Below are 16,217 nucleotides of genomic sequence, written 5' to 3'. Positions count from 1 at the left end.
CTAGGTAGGGCTGGTGTGTTAGAGTTGGGGCTAGGTAGGGCTGGTGTGTTAGAGTTGGGGTTAGGTAGAGCTGGTGTGTTAGAGTTGGGGCTAGGCAGGGTTGGTGTGTTAGAGTGGGGCTAGGTGGGGCTGATGTGTTAGATTTGGGGCTAGGTGGGGTTGGTGTGTTAGAGTTGGGGCTAGGCAGGGCTGGTGTGTTAGAGTTGGGGCTAGGTGCGGCTGGTGTGTTAGAGTTGGGGCTAGGTAGGGCTGGTGTGTTAGAGTTGGGGATAGGTGGGGCTGGTGTGTTAGAGTTGGGGTTAGGTAGGGCTGGTGTGTTAGAGTGGGGCTAGGTGGGGCTGGTGTGTTAGAGTGGGGGCTAGGCAGGGCTGGTGTGTTAGAGTTGGGACTAGGCAGGGCTGGTGTGTTAGAGTTGGGGATAGGTGGGGCTGGTGTGTTAGAGTGGGGCTAGGTGGGGCTGGTGTGTTAGAGTTGGGGCTAGGCATGATTGGGGTGTTAGAGTTGGGGCTAGGTGGGGCTGGTGTGTTAGAGTTGGGGCTAAGCAGGGCTGGTGTGTTAGAGTTGGGGCTAGGCAGGGCTGGTGTGTTAGAGTTGGGGATAGGTGGGGCTGGTGTGTTAGAGTTGGGGCTAGGCAGGGCTGGTGTGTTAGAGTTGGGGCTAGGTGCGGCTGGTGTGTTAGAGTTGGGGCTAGGTAGGGCTGGTGTGTTAGAGTTGGGGCTAGGTAGGGCTGGTGTGTTAGAGTTGGGGTTAGGTAGAGCTGGTGTGTTAGAGTTGGGGCTAGGCAGGGTTGGTGTGTTAGAGTGGGGCTAGGTGGGGCTGATGTGTTAGATTTGGGGCTAGGTGGGGTTGGTGTGTTAGAGTTGGGGCTAGGCAGGGCTGGTGTGTTAGAGTTGGGGCTAGGTAGGTCCTGGTGTGTTAGAGTTGGGGCTAGGCAGGGCGACCATATATAGCAGGCGTTACTAAAAAGATTTCCAAAATCCTAAACAAACACAAGATCCAGGTCCGGTTCAATACAGTACGCAAAATTCGTGATCTGATCCCATCTGTGAAGGATGTCATTCCTGACTTACAGTACCCCGGGGTTTACAAATTGAGTTGTACCTGCGGTGATTGCTATATCGGGGAGACGAAGCGACATGTCTCTGACCGAATTCGCGAGCACAAATCAGATTTGAAACACGGCAGAACGAATTCTTCTGCCGAGTTGGGGCTAGGTAGGGCTGGTGTGTTAGAGTTGGGGCTAGGCAGGGATAATGTGTTAGAGTTGGGGCTATGTGGGGTTGGTGTGTTAGAGTGGGGGCTAGGCAGGGCTGGTGTGTTAGAGTTGGGGCTAGGCGAGGTTGGTGTGTTAGAGTTGGGGCTAGGTAGGGTTGGTATGTTAGAGTTGGGGCTAGGCAGGGTTGGTGTGTTAGAGTTGGCGCTAGGTGGGGTTGGTGTGTTAGAGTTGGGGCTAGGTGGGGCTGGTGTGTTAGAGTTGGGGCTCGGCAGGGTTGGTGTGGTAGAGTTGGGGCTAGGCAGGGTTGGTGTGTTAGAGTTGGGGCTAGGTGGGGTTGGTGTGTTAGAGTTGTGGCTAGGCAGGGTTGGTATGTTAGAGTTGGGGCTAGGTAGGGCTGGTGTGTTAGAGTTGGGGCTAGGTAGGGCTGGTGTGTTAGAGTTGGGGCTAGGTAGGGCTGGTGTGTTAGAGTTGGGGCTAGGCAGGGCTGGTGTGTTAGAGTTGAGGCTAGGCAGGGTTGGTGTGTTAGAGTTGGCGCTAGGTGGGGTTGGTGTGTTAGAGTTGGGGCTAGGCATGGCTGGTGTGTTAGAGTTGGGGCTAGGCATGGCTGGTGTGTTAGAGTTGGGGCTAGGCATGGCTGGTGTGTTAGAGTTGGGGCTAGGCAGGGTTGGTGTGTTAGAGTTGGGGCTAGGTGGAGCTGGTGTGTTAGAGTTGGGGCTAGGTGGGGCTGGTGTGGTAGAGTTGGGGCTAGGCAGGGTTGGTGTGTTAGAGTTGGGGCTAGGTGGGGTTGGTGTGTTAGAGTTGGGGCTAGGCAGGGTTGGTGTGTTAGAGTTGGGGCTAGGTAGGGCTGGTGTGTTAGAGTTGGGGCTAGGTAGGGCTGGTGTGTTAGAGTTGGGGCTAGGTAGGGCTGGTGTGTTAGAGTTGGGGCTAGGCAGGGCTACCATATATAGCAGGCGTTACTAAAAATATTTCCAAAATCCTAAACAAACACAAGATCCAGGTCCGGTTCAATACAGTACGCAAAATTCGTGATCTGATCCCATCTGTGAAGGATGTCATTCCTGACTTACAGTACCCCGGGGTTTACAAATTGAGTTGTACCTGCGGTGATTGCTATATCGGGGAGATGAAGCGACATGTCTCTGACCGAATTCGCGAGCACAAATCAGATTTGAAACACGGCAGAACGAATTCTTCTACCGTAGCTGATCACTGTTACAATGCTGTGGGTGATCACGATATAATTTTCTCCGATACCAAGGTTCTTTGCAAACCCACGAGTTTTCATCAGAGATTTGTTCACGAGGCAATTCAGATCTACAAACACAGACACAATTTCAAGCGAGAACATGGTTTCAAATTAAGCAACCATTGGAAAGATGTTCTAAATCGAACCTAACATTAAACTAATTTTTCAATGTTACAGTATATTTTTCAAGTAGTGGTACCCCAAACTTTCGCAGCTTCAAATCCCCTTTTCACACCACCAGCATGTGGATGCTGCCGTGCCCCCTCGCCAGACTGCACAGGTCGACCCCCTCCCTACCTTTCATCATGCTAAGTCCGCCTATTAAAATGCAAATTTTCATGCTAATTCCTTTGTCAAGGCACCTTATTTACTCTCACACAGCTTAAACGTCACGGTCTGAGCTTGGCTGTGTTTCACTCCAGCGCTGTCCTCGAGACAGTCTGGTCCCTTCACCTGATGAAGGCCGCTTGTGTTGTGGCCGAAACGTCGTAATTTTTGTTGTTTTATTTTTTACCTACTTGACTTTACCGAATAGAACCAAAGAGTATGGATCCTTGCAGTCACGAAAGCTTCAAATCTAGAAGGGCTGGTGTGTTAGAGTTGGGGCTAGGCAGGGCTGGTGTGTTAGAGTTAGGGCTAGGCAGGGCTGGTGTGTTAGAGTTGGGGCTAGGCAGGGCTGGTGTGTTAGAGTTAGGGCTAGGCAGGGCTGGTGTGTTAGAGTTGGGGCTAGGCAGGGCTGGTGTGTTAGAGTTGGGGCTAGGTGGGGTTGGTGTGTTAGAGTTGGGGCTAGGCAGGGTTGGTGTGTTAAAGGTGGGGCTAGGTAGGGCTGGTGTGTTAGAGTTGGGGCTAGGTAGGGCTGGTGTGTTAGAGTTGGGGCTAGGCGGGGCTGGTGTGTTAGAGTTGGGGCTAGGTAGGGCTGGTGTGTTAGAGTTGGGGCTAGGTAGGGCTGGTGTGTTAGAGTTGGGGCTAGGCAGGGTTGGTGTGTTAGAGTTGGGGCTAGGTAGGGCTGGTGTGTTAGAGGTGGGGCTAGGTAGGGCTGGTGTGTTAGAGTTGGGGCTAGATAGGGCTGGTGTGTTAGAGTTGGGGCTAGGCGGGGCTGGTGTGTTAGAGTTGGGGCTAGGTAGGGCTGGTGTGTTAGAGTTGGGGCTATGTAGGGCTGGTGTGTTAGAATTGGGGCTAGGCAGGGTTGGTGTGTTAGAGTTGGGGCTAGGTAGGGCTGGTGTGTTAGAGTTGGGGCTAGGTAGGGCTGGGCCCCAACTCTAACACACCGCTGATGGTGATGCTGCTGCTAATGATGATGATGCTGATGATGCTGCTACTGATGATGATGCTGCTGCTGATGATGCTGCTGATGATGCTGCTGATGATGCTGATGATGATGCTGATGATGCTGCTGCTGATGATGATTGTGCTGGTGATGCTGCTACTGATGAGCTGCTGCTGATGATGCTGATGATGATGATGCTGCTACTGATGATGCTACTGATGATGACGCTACTGCTGCTAATGATGATGCTGCTGCTAATGATGATGATGCTGATGATGCTGCTGATGATGATGGTGATGATGCTGATGATGATGCTGATGGTGATGATGATGCTGCTGCTGATGCCACGTGTCTCATCTTCTCCCCCTGTGCAGGGAGCGGGGTAGGGTAATTTCCCTCCCTCCTCACCCCCCTCCTCACCCCCCTCCTCACCCCCTTCCTCACCCCCCTCCTCACCCCCCTCCCTCCTCACCCCCCCTCCTCACCCCCCTCCCTCCTCACCCCCCTCCTCACCCCCTCCCTCCTCACCCCCTCCCTCCTCACCCCCCTCCTCACCCCCCTCCCTCCTCACTCCCCTCCCTCCTCACTCCCTCCTCACCCCCTCCTCACCTCCCTCCTCACCCCCCTTCCTCCTCACCCCCTCCCTCCTCACCCCCTTCCTCACCCCCTCCCTCCTCACCCCCTCCCTCCTCACCCCCCTCCTCACCCCCTCCCTCCTCACCCCCTCCCTCCCCTTCCCCCCCCGCTCCCACCTATAACAAACAACAACAGATGCCGCTGGTCGCCACTGAGTAGCGGTGACCTCACTACGACGCCTGTGCCAGGCTAGGTGCACTTTGAGGCCATCACGGGACAGACCCAGCAGGTGCCATGGGTTCTACTGCTGTGCCAGGCTAGGTACAGGAGGAGGTCACGGGACAGACCCAGGTGCCATGGGTTGTACTGCTGTGCCAGGCTAGGTGCAGGAGGAGGTCACGGGACAGACCCAGGTGCCATGGGTTGTACTGCTGTGCCAGGCTAGGTGCAGGAGGAGGTCACAGGACAGACCCAGGTGCTACTCACACAATCACCCACTCACCCACTCACTCACACTCACTCACTCACCCACACACACACACCCACTCACTCACTCACCCACTCACTTACCCACACACACTCACTCACCCACTCACTCACCCACACACTCAATCACTCATACACTCACTCACTCACCCACTCACTCACTCACCCACACACCCACTCACTCACACACTCACTCACACACTCACTCACACACACACTCATACACTCACACACTCACTCACACACACACTCACTCTCACACTCACTCTCACACTCACCCACTCACTCTCTCACCAACTCACTCACCCACACACTCACCCACACACTCACTCACCCAATCACTCACCCACACACTCACCCACTCACTCACACACCCACACACCCACTCACGCACTCACCCACTCACTCTCACACTCACCCACTCACTCACACACTCACTCACCCACTCACTCACTCACCCACACACCCACTCACGCACTCACCCACTCACTCACCCACACACTCACCCACACACTCACTCACCCACTCACTCACTCACCCACACACCCACTCACTCACTCACCCACTCACGCACTCACCCACACTCTCACACTCACCCACTCACTCACCCAATCACTCACCTACACACTCTCACACTCACCCACTCACTCACCCACACACTCACCCACACACTCACCCACACACTCTCACACTCACCCACACACCCACTCACGCACTCACCCACACACTCACTCACCCACTCACTCTCTCACCAACTCACTCACTCATCGGCCCATGTGTTCTCTAGCCCGTGCCACGCCAGCTTAGTCCCCCACCACCCCTCCACCCTCCCCCCCTCTCCCCACCCTCTCCCCACCCTCCCCCCACTCTCTCCCCACCCTCCCTCCTCACCCCCTCCTCACCCCCTCCCCACCGCCCCTCCTCACCCCCTCCTCACCCCCTCCGCCTCCCGCCTCTTCGTTTCCGCAGAGGCGTACAGGGAGAGAGGGGGGAGACGCCGATCCATCGTCCCAGTGGGAGCCGTCTTCTTCCTCCACCAGGGAGCCCTGCTCCACCAGGGAGCCGTCTTCTTCCTCCACCAGGGAGCCCTGCTCCACCAGGGAGCCGTCTTCTTCCTCCACCAGGGAGCCCTGCTCCATCAGGGAGCCCTGCTCCATCAGGGAGCCCTGCTCCACCAGGGAGCTGTTTTCTTCCACCACCAGGGAGCCATCCTCTTCCTCCACCAGGGAGCTGTCTTCTTCCTCCACCAGGGAGCCCTGCTCCACCAGGGAGCCCTGCTCCACCAGGGAGCCCCTGCTCCACCAGGGAGCTGTCTTCTTCCACCACCAGGGAGCCGTTTTCTTTCTCCTCCAGGGAGCCCTGCTCCATCAGGGAGCCCTGCTCCACCAGGGAGCCGTCTTCTTCCTCCACCAGGGAGCCCTGCTCCATCAGGGAGCCCTGCTCCATCAGGGAGCCCTGCTCCACCAGGGAGCTGTCTTCTTCCACCACCAGGGAGCCATCCTCTTCCTCCACCAGGGAGTTGTCTTCTTCCTCCACCAGGGAGCCCTGCTCCACCAGGGAGCCCTGCTCCACCAGGGAGCCCCTGCTCCACCAGGGAGCTGTCTTCTTCCACCACCAGGGAGCCGTTTCCTTCCTCCTCCAGGGTGCCCTGCTCCATCAGGGAGCCCTGCTCCACCAGGAAGCCGTCTTCTTCCTCCACCAGGGAGCCCTGCTCCATCAGGGAGCCCTGCTCCACCAGGGAGCTGTCTTCTTCCACCACCAGGGAGCCATCCTCTTCCTCCACCAGGGAGCCGTCTTCTTCCTCCTCCAGGGAGCCCTGCTCCACCAGGGAGCACTGCTCCACCAGGCAGCTGACTTCTTCCACCACCAGGGAGCCATCCTCTTCCTCCACCAGGGAGCCGTCTTCTTCCTCCACCAGGGAGCCCTGCTCCACCAGGGAGCCCTACTCCACCAGGGAGCCGTCTTCTTCCTCCATCAGGGAGCCCTGCTCCACCAGGGAGCCCTGCTCCACCAGGCAGCTGTCTTCTTCCTCCACCAGGGAGCCATCCTCTTCCTCCACCAGGGAGCTGTCTTCTTCCTCCACCAGGGAGCCCTGCTCCACCAGGGAGCTGTCTTCTTCCTCCACCAGGGAGCCATCCTCTTCCTCCACCAGGGAGCTGTCTTCTTCCTCCACCAGGGAGCCCTGCTCCACCAGGCAGCTGTCTTCTTCCTCCACCAGGGAGCCGTCTTTTTCCTCCACCAGGGAGCCGTTTTCTTCCTCCACCAGAGGACCGTCTTCCTCCACCTTGGTGCCGTCCTCCACCAGGCAGCCGTCTTCCTCCACCAGAGGGGTCTGCTCCACCAGGAGCCCTCCTCCACCAAGGAGCCCTCCTCCACCAGGGAGCCCCTCCTCCATCAGGTAGCCCTCATCCACCACAAGGAACTCTCCTCCACCAGCGAACCCTCCTCCACCAGGGAGCCCCTCCTCCACCAAGGAGCCCTCCTCCACCAAGGAGCCCTCCTCCACCAGGGAGCCCCTCCTCCTCCAGGGAGCCCTCCTCCACCAGGGAGCCCCTCCTCCACCAGGGAGCCTCCTCCACCAGGGAGCTCCTCCTCCACCAGGGAACCTCCTCCGCCAGGGAGCCTCCTTTCCCAGGTAGCCTCCTCCACCAGGGAGCCTCCTCCACCAGGGAGCCTCCTCCACCAGGGAGCCTCCTCCACCAGGGAGCCTCCTCCACCAGGGAGCCTCCTCCACCAGGGAGCCTCCTCCACCAGGGAGCCTCCTCCACCAGGGAGCCTCCTCCACCAGGGAGCCCCTCCTCTACCAGGGAGCCCCTCCTCTACCAGGGAGCCTCCTCCACCAGGGAGCCCCTCCTCCACCAAGGAGCCCTCCTCCACCAGGGAGCTCTCCTCCACCAGGGAGCCCCTCCTCCACCAGGGAGCCCTCCTCCACCAGGGAGCCTCCTCCACCAGGGAGCCTCTCCTCCACCTGCCAGGATGAACCGACGGGGTGAGTAAGAATCTGTGGTGTCTCTGCTCGGTGAGGCGGTGGGGTGAGGAGGTGGGTTGAGGCGGCGGGGTGACGAGGTGAGGTTTGGTGAGGAGGCAGGGTGAGGCAAGGCAGGGTGAGGTGAGGTGTGGTGTGGTGAGGCGGGGTGAGGAGGTGGGGTGAGGAGGCAGAGTGAGGCGGGAGGTTTGGTGAGGAGGTGGGGTGTGGTGAGGAGGCGGGGTGAGGAGGCGGAGTGAGGAGGGGAGGTGGGGTGAGGAGGTGTGGTGAGGTGAGGCGGTGTGGTGAGGTGGGGTGAGGAGGTGGGATGTGGTGAGGTGGGGTGAGGTGGTGAGGTGGGGTGAGGAGGGGTGGTGAGGCGAGGCGGTGTGGTGAGGTGGGGTGAGGAGGTGGGATGTGGTGAGGAGGTGGGGTGAGGCGGTGAGGTGGGGTGAGGAAGTCTGGTGAGGTGAGGCGGTGTGGTGAGGTGGGGTGAGGAGGTGGGATGTGGTGAGGAGGTGGGGTGAGGCGGTGAGGTTTGGTGAGGAGATGTGCTGTGGTGAGGAGGTGTGGTGAGGAGGTGGGGTGTGGTGAGGAGGTGTGGTGAGGCGGTGTGAGGAGGTGGTGAGGAGGTGTGGTGAGGAGGCGGGGTGAGGAGGTGGGGTGAGTCGGGGTGAGCGCCTGGAGGTGAAGAGACTCCTGGGGTGAGGACTTCGGTGGTGAGGGGATTTGAGGGATCGAGGTGGGGCCAGGTGAGTAGCCGGGTGAGGAGCTTTGTTGGTGGTGTTGGTGGTGGTGTTGTTGGTGGTGGTGGTGTTGTTGGTGGTGGTGGTGTTGGTGGTGGTGTTGTTGTTGGTGGTGTTGTTGGTGGTGGTGGTGGTGTTGTTGTTGGTGGTGGTGTTGTTGGTGGTGGTGGTGGTGTTGTTGTTGGTGGTGTTGGTGGTGGTGGTGGTGTTGTTGTTGGTGGTGGTGTTGTTGGTGGTGGTGTTGTTGGTGGTGGTGTTGTGGTGGTGGTGTTGTTGGTGTTGTTGTTGGTGGTGGTGTTGTTGTTGGTGGTGGTGTTGTTGGTGGTGGTGTTGTTGGTGGTGGTGTTGTTGTTGGTGTTGTTGTTGGTGGTGGTGTTGTTGGTGGTGGTGTTGTTGGTGGTGGTGTTGTTGGTGTTGTTGTTGGTGGTGGTGTTGTTGTTGGTGGTGGTGTTGTTGGTGGTGGTGTTGTTGGTGGTGGTGTTGTTGGTGGTGTTGTTGTTGGTGGTGGTGTTGTTGTTGGTGTTGTTGTTGGTGGTGGTGTTGTTGGTGGTGGTGTTGTTGTTGTTGGTGGTGTTGTTGGTGGTGGTGTTGTTGGTGGTGGTGTTGTTGTTGGTGGTGTTGTTGGTGTTGTTGTTGTTGTTGGTGGTGGTGGTGGTGTTGTTGGTGGTGGTGTTGTTGGTGGTGGTGGTGTTGTTGGTGGTGGTGTTGTTGGTGGTGGTGGTGTTGTTGGTGGTGGTGTTGTTGTTGTTGGTGGTGTTGTTGGTGGTGGTGTTGTTGGTGGTGGTGTTGTTGTTGTTGGTGGTGTTGTTGGTGGTGGTGTTGTTGGTGGTGGTGTTGTTGTTGTTGGTGGTGGTGTTGTTGGTGGTGGTGTTGTTGGTGGTGGTGTTGTTGGTGGTGGTGGTGTTGTTGGTGGTGGTGTTGTTGTTGGTGGTGTTGTTAGTGGTGGTGTTGTTGTTGGTGTTGTTGTTGGTGGTGGTGTTGTTGGTGGTGGTGGTGTTGGTGGTGGTGTTGTTGTTGTTGTTGGTGGTGGTGTTGTTGGTGGTGGTGTTGTTGTTGGTGGTGGTGGTGGTGTTGGTGGTGTTGGTGGTGGTGTTGTTGTTGGTGGTGTTGTTGGTGGTGTTGTTGGTGGTGGTGTTGTTGGTGGTGGTGTTGTTGTTGGTGGTGTTGGTGTTGTTGTTGGTGGTGTTGTTGTTGGTGGTGGTGTTGTTGGTGGTGGTGTTGTTGGTGTTGGTGTTGTTGTTGGTGGTGTTGTTGTTGGTGGTGGTGTTGTTGGTGGTGGTGTTGGTGTTGGTGGTGGTGTTGTTGGTGGTGGTGTTGGTGTTGTTGTTGGTGGTGTTGGTGGTGTTGGTGGTGGTGTTGTTGGTGGTGGTGTTGTTGTTGGTGGTGGTGCTGTTGTTGGTGGTGGTGGTGTTGGTGGTGGTGGTGGTGTTGGTGGTGGTGGTGTTGTTGGTGGTGGTGTTGTTGTTGTGGTAGTTGGTGGTGGTGTAGTTGGTGGTGGTGTTGTTGGTGTTGTTGTTGGTGGTGTTTTTGTTGGTGGTGTTGTTGTTGGTGGTGTTGTTGTTGGTGGTGTTGTTGTTGTTGGTGGTGTTGTTGTTAGTGGTGGTGTTGTTGGTGGTTGTTGTTGTTGGTGGTGGTGGTGTTGTTGGTGGTGTTGTTGTTGGTGTTGGTGTTGTTGGTGGTGGTGTTGTTGTTGGTGGTGGTGTTGTTGTTGTTGGTGGTGTTGGTGTTGTTGGTGGTGGTGTTGTTGGTGGTGGTGTTGTTGTTGGTGGTGGTGTTGTTGGTGGTGTTGTTGGTGGTGTTGTTGTTGGTGGTGGTGTTGGTGGTGGTGTTGTTGGTGGTGTTGTTGTTGGTGGTGTTGTTGGTGGTGTTGTTGTTGGTGGTGTTGGCGGTGGTGTTGTTGGTGTTGTTGGTGGTGGTGGTGTTGTTGGTGGTGGTGTTGTTGTTGGTGGTGTTGGCGGTGGTGTTGTTAGTGGTGGTGTTGTTGGTGGTGGTGGTGGTGGTGTTGGTGGTGTTGTTGTTGGTGGTGTTGGCGGTGGTGTTGTTGGTGCTGGTGTTGTTGTTGGTGGTGGTGTTGTTGGTGGTGTTGTTGGTGGTGGTGTTGTTGGTGGTGGTGTTGTTGGTGGTGGTGTTGTTGTTGGCGGTGTTGTTGTTGTTGTTGGTGGTGGTGTTGGTGGTGGTGTTGTTGGTGGTGTTGGCGGTGGTGTTGTTGTTGGTGTTGTTGGTGGTGGTGTTGGTGTTGTTGGTGTTGGTGGTGGTGGTGGTGGTGTTGTTGGTGGTGTTGTTGTTGTTGGTGGTGGTGTTGGTGGTGGTTGGTGGTGGTGGTGTTGGTGGTGTTGGTGGTGGTGGTGTTGTTGGTGGTGGTGTTGTTGGTGTTGTTGGTGGTGGTGTTGTTGTTGTTGTTGGTGGTGGTGGTGTTGGTGTTGGTGGTGATGGTGTTGTTGGTGGTGTTGTTGTTGGTGTAGTTGTTGGTGGTGTAGTTGGTGGTGGTGTTGTTGGTGGTGGTAGGTTGGTGGTGGTGGTGTTTTTGTTGGTGGTGTTGTTGTTGGTGGTGTTGTTGTTGGTGGTGGTGTTGTTGTTGGTGGTGTTGTTGTTAGTGGTGATATTGTTGGTGGTGTTGTTGTTGGTGTTGTTGGTAATGGTGGTGTTGTTGGTGTTTGTTGTTGGTGGTGGTGTTGGTGGTGTTGTTGGTGGTGGTGTTGTTGTTGGTGGTGTTGTTGGTGATGTTGTTGGTGGTGTTGTTATTGGTGGTGTTGGTGGTGGTGTTGTTTTTGGTGGTGGTGTTGGTGGTGTTTGTTGGTGGTGTTGGTGGTGGTGTTGGTGTTGTTGTTGGTGTTGTTGTTGGTGGTGTTGTTGGTGGTGGTGTTGTTGGTGGTGGTGTTGTTGTGGTGGGTGTGGGTGGTGTGGTTGGTGATGTTGTTGGGGGTGTTGTGGTTGTTGGTGGTGTTTTGTTGGTGGTGTTGTTGGTGGTGTTGTTGGTGTTGGTGGTGGTGTTGGTGGTGGTGTTGGTGGTGGTGTTGGTGGTGGTGATGGTGTTGTTGGTGGTGTTGTTGTTGGTGTAGTTGGTGGTGTTAGTTGGTGGTGGTTTGGTGGTGGTGTTGTTGGTGGTGTTGGTGTTGTTGGTGGTGTTGGTGGTGGTGTTGTTGGTGGTGGTGGTGTTGTTGTTGGTGATGTTGTTGGTGGTGGTGTTGTTGTTGGTGGTGGTGGTGTTGTTGGTGGTGGTGTTGTTTTGGTGGTGGTGGTTGTTGGTGGTGTTGTTGGTGGTGGTGTTGTTGGTGGTGGTGTTGTTGTTGGTGGTGGTTGTTGTTGTTGGTGTTGTTGGTGTTGTTGGTGGTGTTGGTGGTGTTGTTGTTGGTGGTGGTGTTGTTGTTGGTGGTGTTGTTGGTGATGTTGTTGGTGGTGTTGTTGTTGGTGGTGTTGGTGGTGGTGTTGTTTTTGGTGGTGGTGTTGTTGGTGGTGTTGTTGTTGGTGGTGGTGTTGGTGTTGTTGTTGTTGGTGGTGTTGTTGGTGGTGGTGTTGTCGTTGGTGGTGTTGTTGTTGGTGGTGGTGTTGGTGGTGTTGTTGTTGGTGTTGTTGGTGGTGTTGTGGTTGTTGGTGGTGTTGTTTGTTGGTGGTGTTGTTGGTGGTGGTGTTGTTGTTGGTGATGGTGTTGGTGGTGGTGTTGGTGGTGGTGTTGGTGGTGGTGTTGTTGGTGGTGGTGGTGTTGTTGGTGTTGTTGGTGGTGTTGTTGTTGGTGGTGTTAGTGGTGATGGTCTTGTTGGTGGTGTTGTTGTTGGTGGTGTTGGTGTAGTTGGTGGTGTTGGTGGTGTTTTTGTTGGTGGTGTTGTTGTTGGTGGTGTTGTTGTTGGTGGTGTTGTTGTTAGTGGTGGTGTTGTTGGTGTTGTTGGTGGTGTTGTTGTTGGTGGTGTTGTTGTTGGTGGTGGTGGTGTTGGTGGTGTTGTGTGGTGTTGGTGTTGTTGGTGGTGTTGGTGGTGTTGGTGGTGATGTTGTTGGTGGTGTTGTTGTTGGTGGTCTTGTTGGTGGTGGTCTTGTTGGTGGTGTTGTTGTTGGTGGTGTTGTTGTTGGTGGTGGTATTGGTGTTGTTGGTGGTGGTGTTGTTGTTGGTGTAGTTGGTGGTGGTGTTGTTGGTGGTGTTGGTGGTGGTGTTGTTGTTTTTGTTGGTGGTGTGGTTGGTTGTGGTGTTGTTGTTGTTGTTGGTGGTGGTGATGTTGTTGTTGTTGGTGGTGTTGTTGTTGGTGGTGATGGTGTTGTTGGCCGTGGTGTTGTTTTTGGTGGTGGTGTTGTTGGTGGTGGTATTGTTGGTGGTGGTGTTGGTGTTGTTCTTGGTGGTGGTGTTGTTGGTGGCATTGTTGGTGGTGGTGTTGGTGTTGGTGGTGTTGTTGGTGGTGATTTTGTTGGTGGTGATGTTGGTGGTGTTGTTGTTGGTGGTGTTGTTGGTGGTGTTGGTGTTGTTGTTGGTGGTGGTGGTGTTGTTGGTGTTGGTGGTGGTGTTGGTGGTGGTGGTGTTGTTGGTGTTGTTGGTGGTGTTGTTGTTGGTGGTATTGGTGGTGGTGTTGTTGGTGGTGTTGTTGGTGGTGGTGTTGTTGGTGGTGGTGATGGTGTTGTTGGTGGTGTTGTTGTTGGTGGTGTTGGTGGTGTTGTTGGTGGTGGTGTTGGTGGTGTTGTTGGTGTTGTTGGTGTTGGTGTTGTTGGTGTTGTTGGTGGTGGTGTTGTTGGTGGTAGTGTTGTTGGTGGTGGTGTTGGTGGTGGTGTTGCTGGTGGTGTTGGTGTTGTTGGTGGTGTTGTTGTTGTTGGTGGTGTTGTTGGTGGTGTTGTTGGTGTTGTTGTTAGTGTTGGTGTTGTTGGTGGTGTTGTTAGTGGTGTTGTTGTTAGTGGTGGTGTTGTTGTTGGTGTTGTTGTTGGTGGTGGTGTTGTTGGTGGTGTTGTTGGTGGTGGTGTTGTTGTTGGTGGTGTTGTTGGTGGTGTTGTTGGTGGTGGTGTTGTTGGTGGTGTTGTTAGTGGTGGTGTTGTTGGTGTTGTTGTTGGTGTTGTTGGTAGTGGTGGTGTTGTTGGTGGTGTTGTTGTTGGTGGTGTTGTTGTTGGTGGTGGTGTTGGTGGTGTTGTTGTTGTTGGTGTTGTTGTTGGTGGTGTTGTTGGTGGTGTTGCTGGTGTTGTTGGTGGTGTTGGTGGTGGTGTTGGTGGTGTTGGTGGTAGTGTTGTTGGTGGTGTTGTTGGTGGTGTTGTTGGTGGTGGTGGTGTTGTTGGTGGTGTTTGTGTTGTTGGTGGTGTTGTTGGTGGTGCTGTTGGTGGTGCTGTTGGTGGTGGTGTTGTTGTTGGTGGTGTTGTTGTTAGTGGTGTTGTTGTTAGTGGTGTTGTTGGTGGTGTTGGTGTTGTTGGTGTTGTTGGTGGTGTTGGTGGTGGTGTTGGTGGTGTTCTTGTTGGTGGTGTTGGTGGTGGTGTTCTTGTTGGTGGTGGTGTTGTTTTTGGTGTTGGTGGTGTTGTTGTTGGTGTTGTTGTTGTTGGTGTTGTTGGTGGTGTTGTGAGGGCACTGCCACTGCTGCCCCTGCTGCCCCTACCAGGGGGGCAGTGCCACCGCTGATGATGACGATGATGATGAAGAGGCCGACCCTGCTGATGATGACGACGATGATGATGATGCTGCTCCTCAGCCACGTGGGAGCGGCCATGCAGCCTGGGCAGGTGAGGGGGCAGGGCAGGTGAGGGGACTGGGCAGGTGAGGGGGCAGGGCAGGTGAGGGGGCAGGGCAGGTGAGGGGGCTGGGCAGGTGAGGGGGCAGGGCAGGTGAGGGGGCAGGGCAGGTGAGGGGGCAGGGCAGGTGAGGGGGCTGGGTTTTGACTACTGCAGCTACTACTACAGCTACTACTACTACAGCTACTACTACAGCTACTACTACTACAGCTACTACTACAGCTACTACTACTGCTGCTACTACTATTACAGCTACTACTACAGCTAATACTACAGATACTACTACAGCTACTACTACAGCTACTACTACAGATACTACTACTACAGCTACTACAGCTACTACTACACCTACTACTACAGCTGCTACTACTGCTGCTACTACTATTACAGCTACTACTACAGATACTACTACAGCTACTACTACAGCTACTACTACAGCTACTACTACAGATACTACTACAGATACTACTACAGCTACTACAGCTACTACTACACCTACTACTACAGCTACAGCTACTACAGCTACTACTACAGCTACTACTACAGCTACTACTACAGATACTACTACTACAGCTACGACTACTACTACTACAGCTACTACTACAGCTACTACTACTACAGCTACTACTACAGCTACTACTACTACAGCTACTACTACAGCTACTACTACAGATACTACTACAGCTACTACTACTACAGCTACTACTACTACAGCTACTACTACAGCTACTACTACTACAGCTACTGCAGCTACTACTACAGCTACTACTACTACAGCTACTACTACAGCTACTACTACAGATACTACTACAGCTACCACTACAGCTACTACTACAGATACTACTACTACAGCTACTGCAGCTACTACTACAGCTACTACTACTACTACAGCTACTACTACAGCTACTACTACAGATACTACTACAGCTACTGCAGCTACTACTACAGCTACTACTACAGCTACTACAACTACTACTACAGCTACTACTACAGCTACTACTACTGCTACTACGACTACAGCTACGACTGCTTCTACTACTACAGCTACTACTACTACTACAGCTACTACTACAGCTACTACTACAGATACTACTACAGCTACTGCAGCTACTACTACAGCTACTACTACAGCTACTACAACTACTACTACAGCTACTACTACAGCTACTACTACTGCTACTACGACTACAGCTACGACTGCTTCTACTACTACAGCTACTACGACTACAGCTACTACTACTACAGCTACTACTACAGCTACTACTACTACAGCTACTACTACAGCTACTACTACAGATACTACTACAGATACTACTACAGCTACCACTACAGCTACTACTACAGATACTACTACTACAGCTACTGCAGCTACTACTACAGCTACTACTACTACTACAGCTACTACTACAGCTACTACTACAGATACTACTACAGCTACTGCAGCTACTACTACAGCTACTACTACAGCTACTACAACTACTACTACAGCTACTACTACAGCTACTACTACTGCTACTACGACTACAGCTACGACTGCTTCTACTACTACAGCTACTACTACTACTACAGCTACTACTACAGCTACTACTACAGATACTACTACAGCTACTGCAGCTACTACTACAGCTACTACTACAGCTACTACAACTACTACTACAGCTACTACTACAGCTACTACTACTGCTACTACGACTACAGCTACGACTGCTTCTACTACTACAGCTACTACGACTACAGCTACTACTACTACAGCTACTACTACAGCTACTACGACTACAGCTACTACTACTACAGCTACTACTACAGATACTACTACTACAGCTACTGCAGCTACTACTACAGATACTACTACTACTACAGCTACTACTACAGCTACTGCAGCTACTACTACAGCTACTACTACTACAGCTACTACTACAGCTACTACTACTACAGCTACGACTACTACTACAGCTACTAATACAGCTACTACTACAGCTACTACGACTACAGTTACAACTGCTTCTACTACTACTACAGCTACGACTACT

General features: G+C 54.0%; 1 protein-coding gene across 1 annotated transcript in view; it reads left to right on the top strand.

The window, feature by feature from the left end:
• Positions 1-7,652: 7,652 nt before the first annotated feature.
• Positions 7,653-16,217, top strand: part of LOC116956720 (uncharacterized) — a 54,296-nt gene continuing 45,731 nt past the window's right edge. Inside the window, exons 1-2 of the mRNA XM_076054689.1 lie at positions 7,653-7,780; positions 14,058-14,178. Coding sequence (XP_075910804.1) covers positions 14,077-14,178 — 102 coding nt within the window. The 5' untranslated portion in view covers positions 7,653-7,780; positions 14,058-14,076. The remainder of the gene's footprint in view (positions 7,781-14,057; positions 14,179-16,217) is intronic.

This window comes from Petromyzon marinus, chromosome 67 (genome assembly GCF_048934315.1).
Source record: "Petromyzon marinus isolate PM22_M1 ecotype Great Lakes invasive population chromosome 67, UKy_Petmar_22M1.pri1.0, whole genome shotgun sequence".
Lineage (NCBI taxonomy): Eukaryota > Metazoa > Chordata > Hyperoartia > Petromyzontiformes > Petromyzontidae > Petromyzon > Petromyzon marinus.
This window is presented reverse-complemented; position numbering and strand designations above follow the sequence as displayed.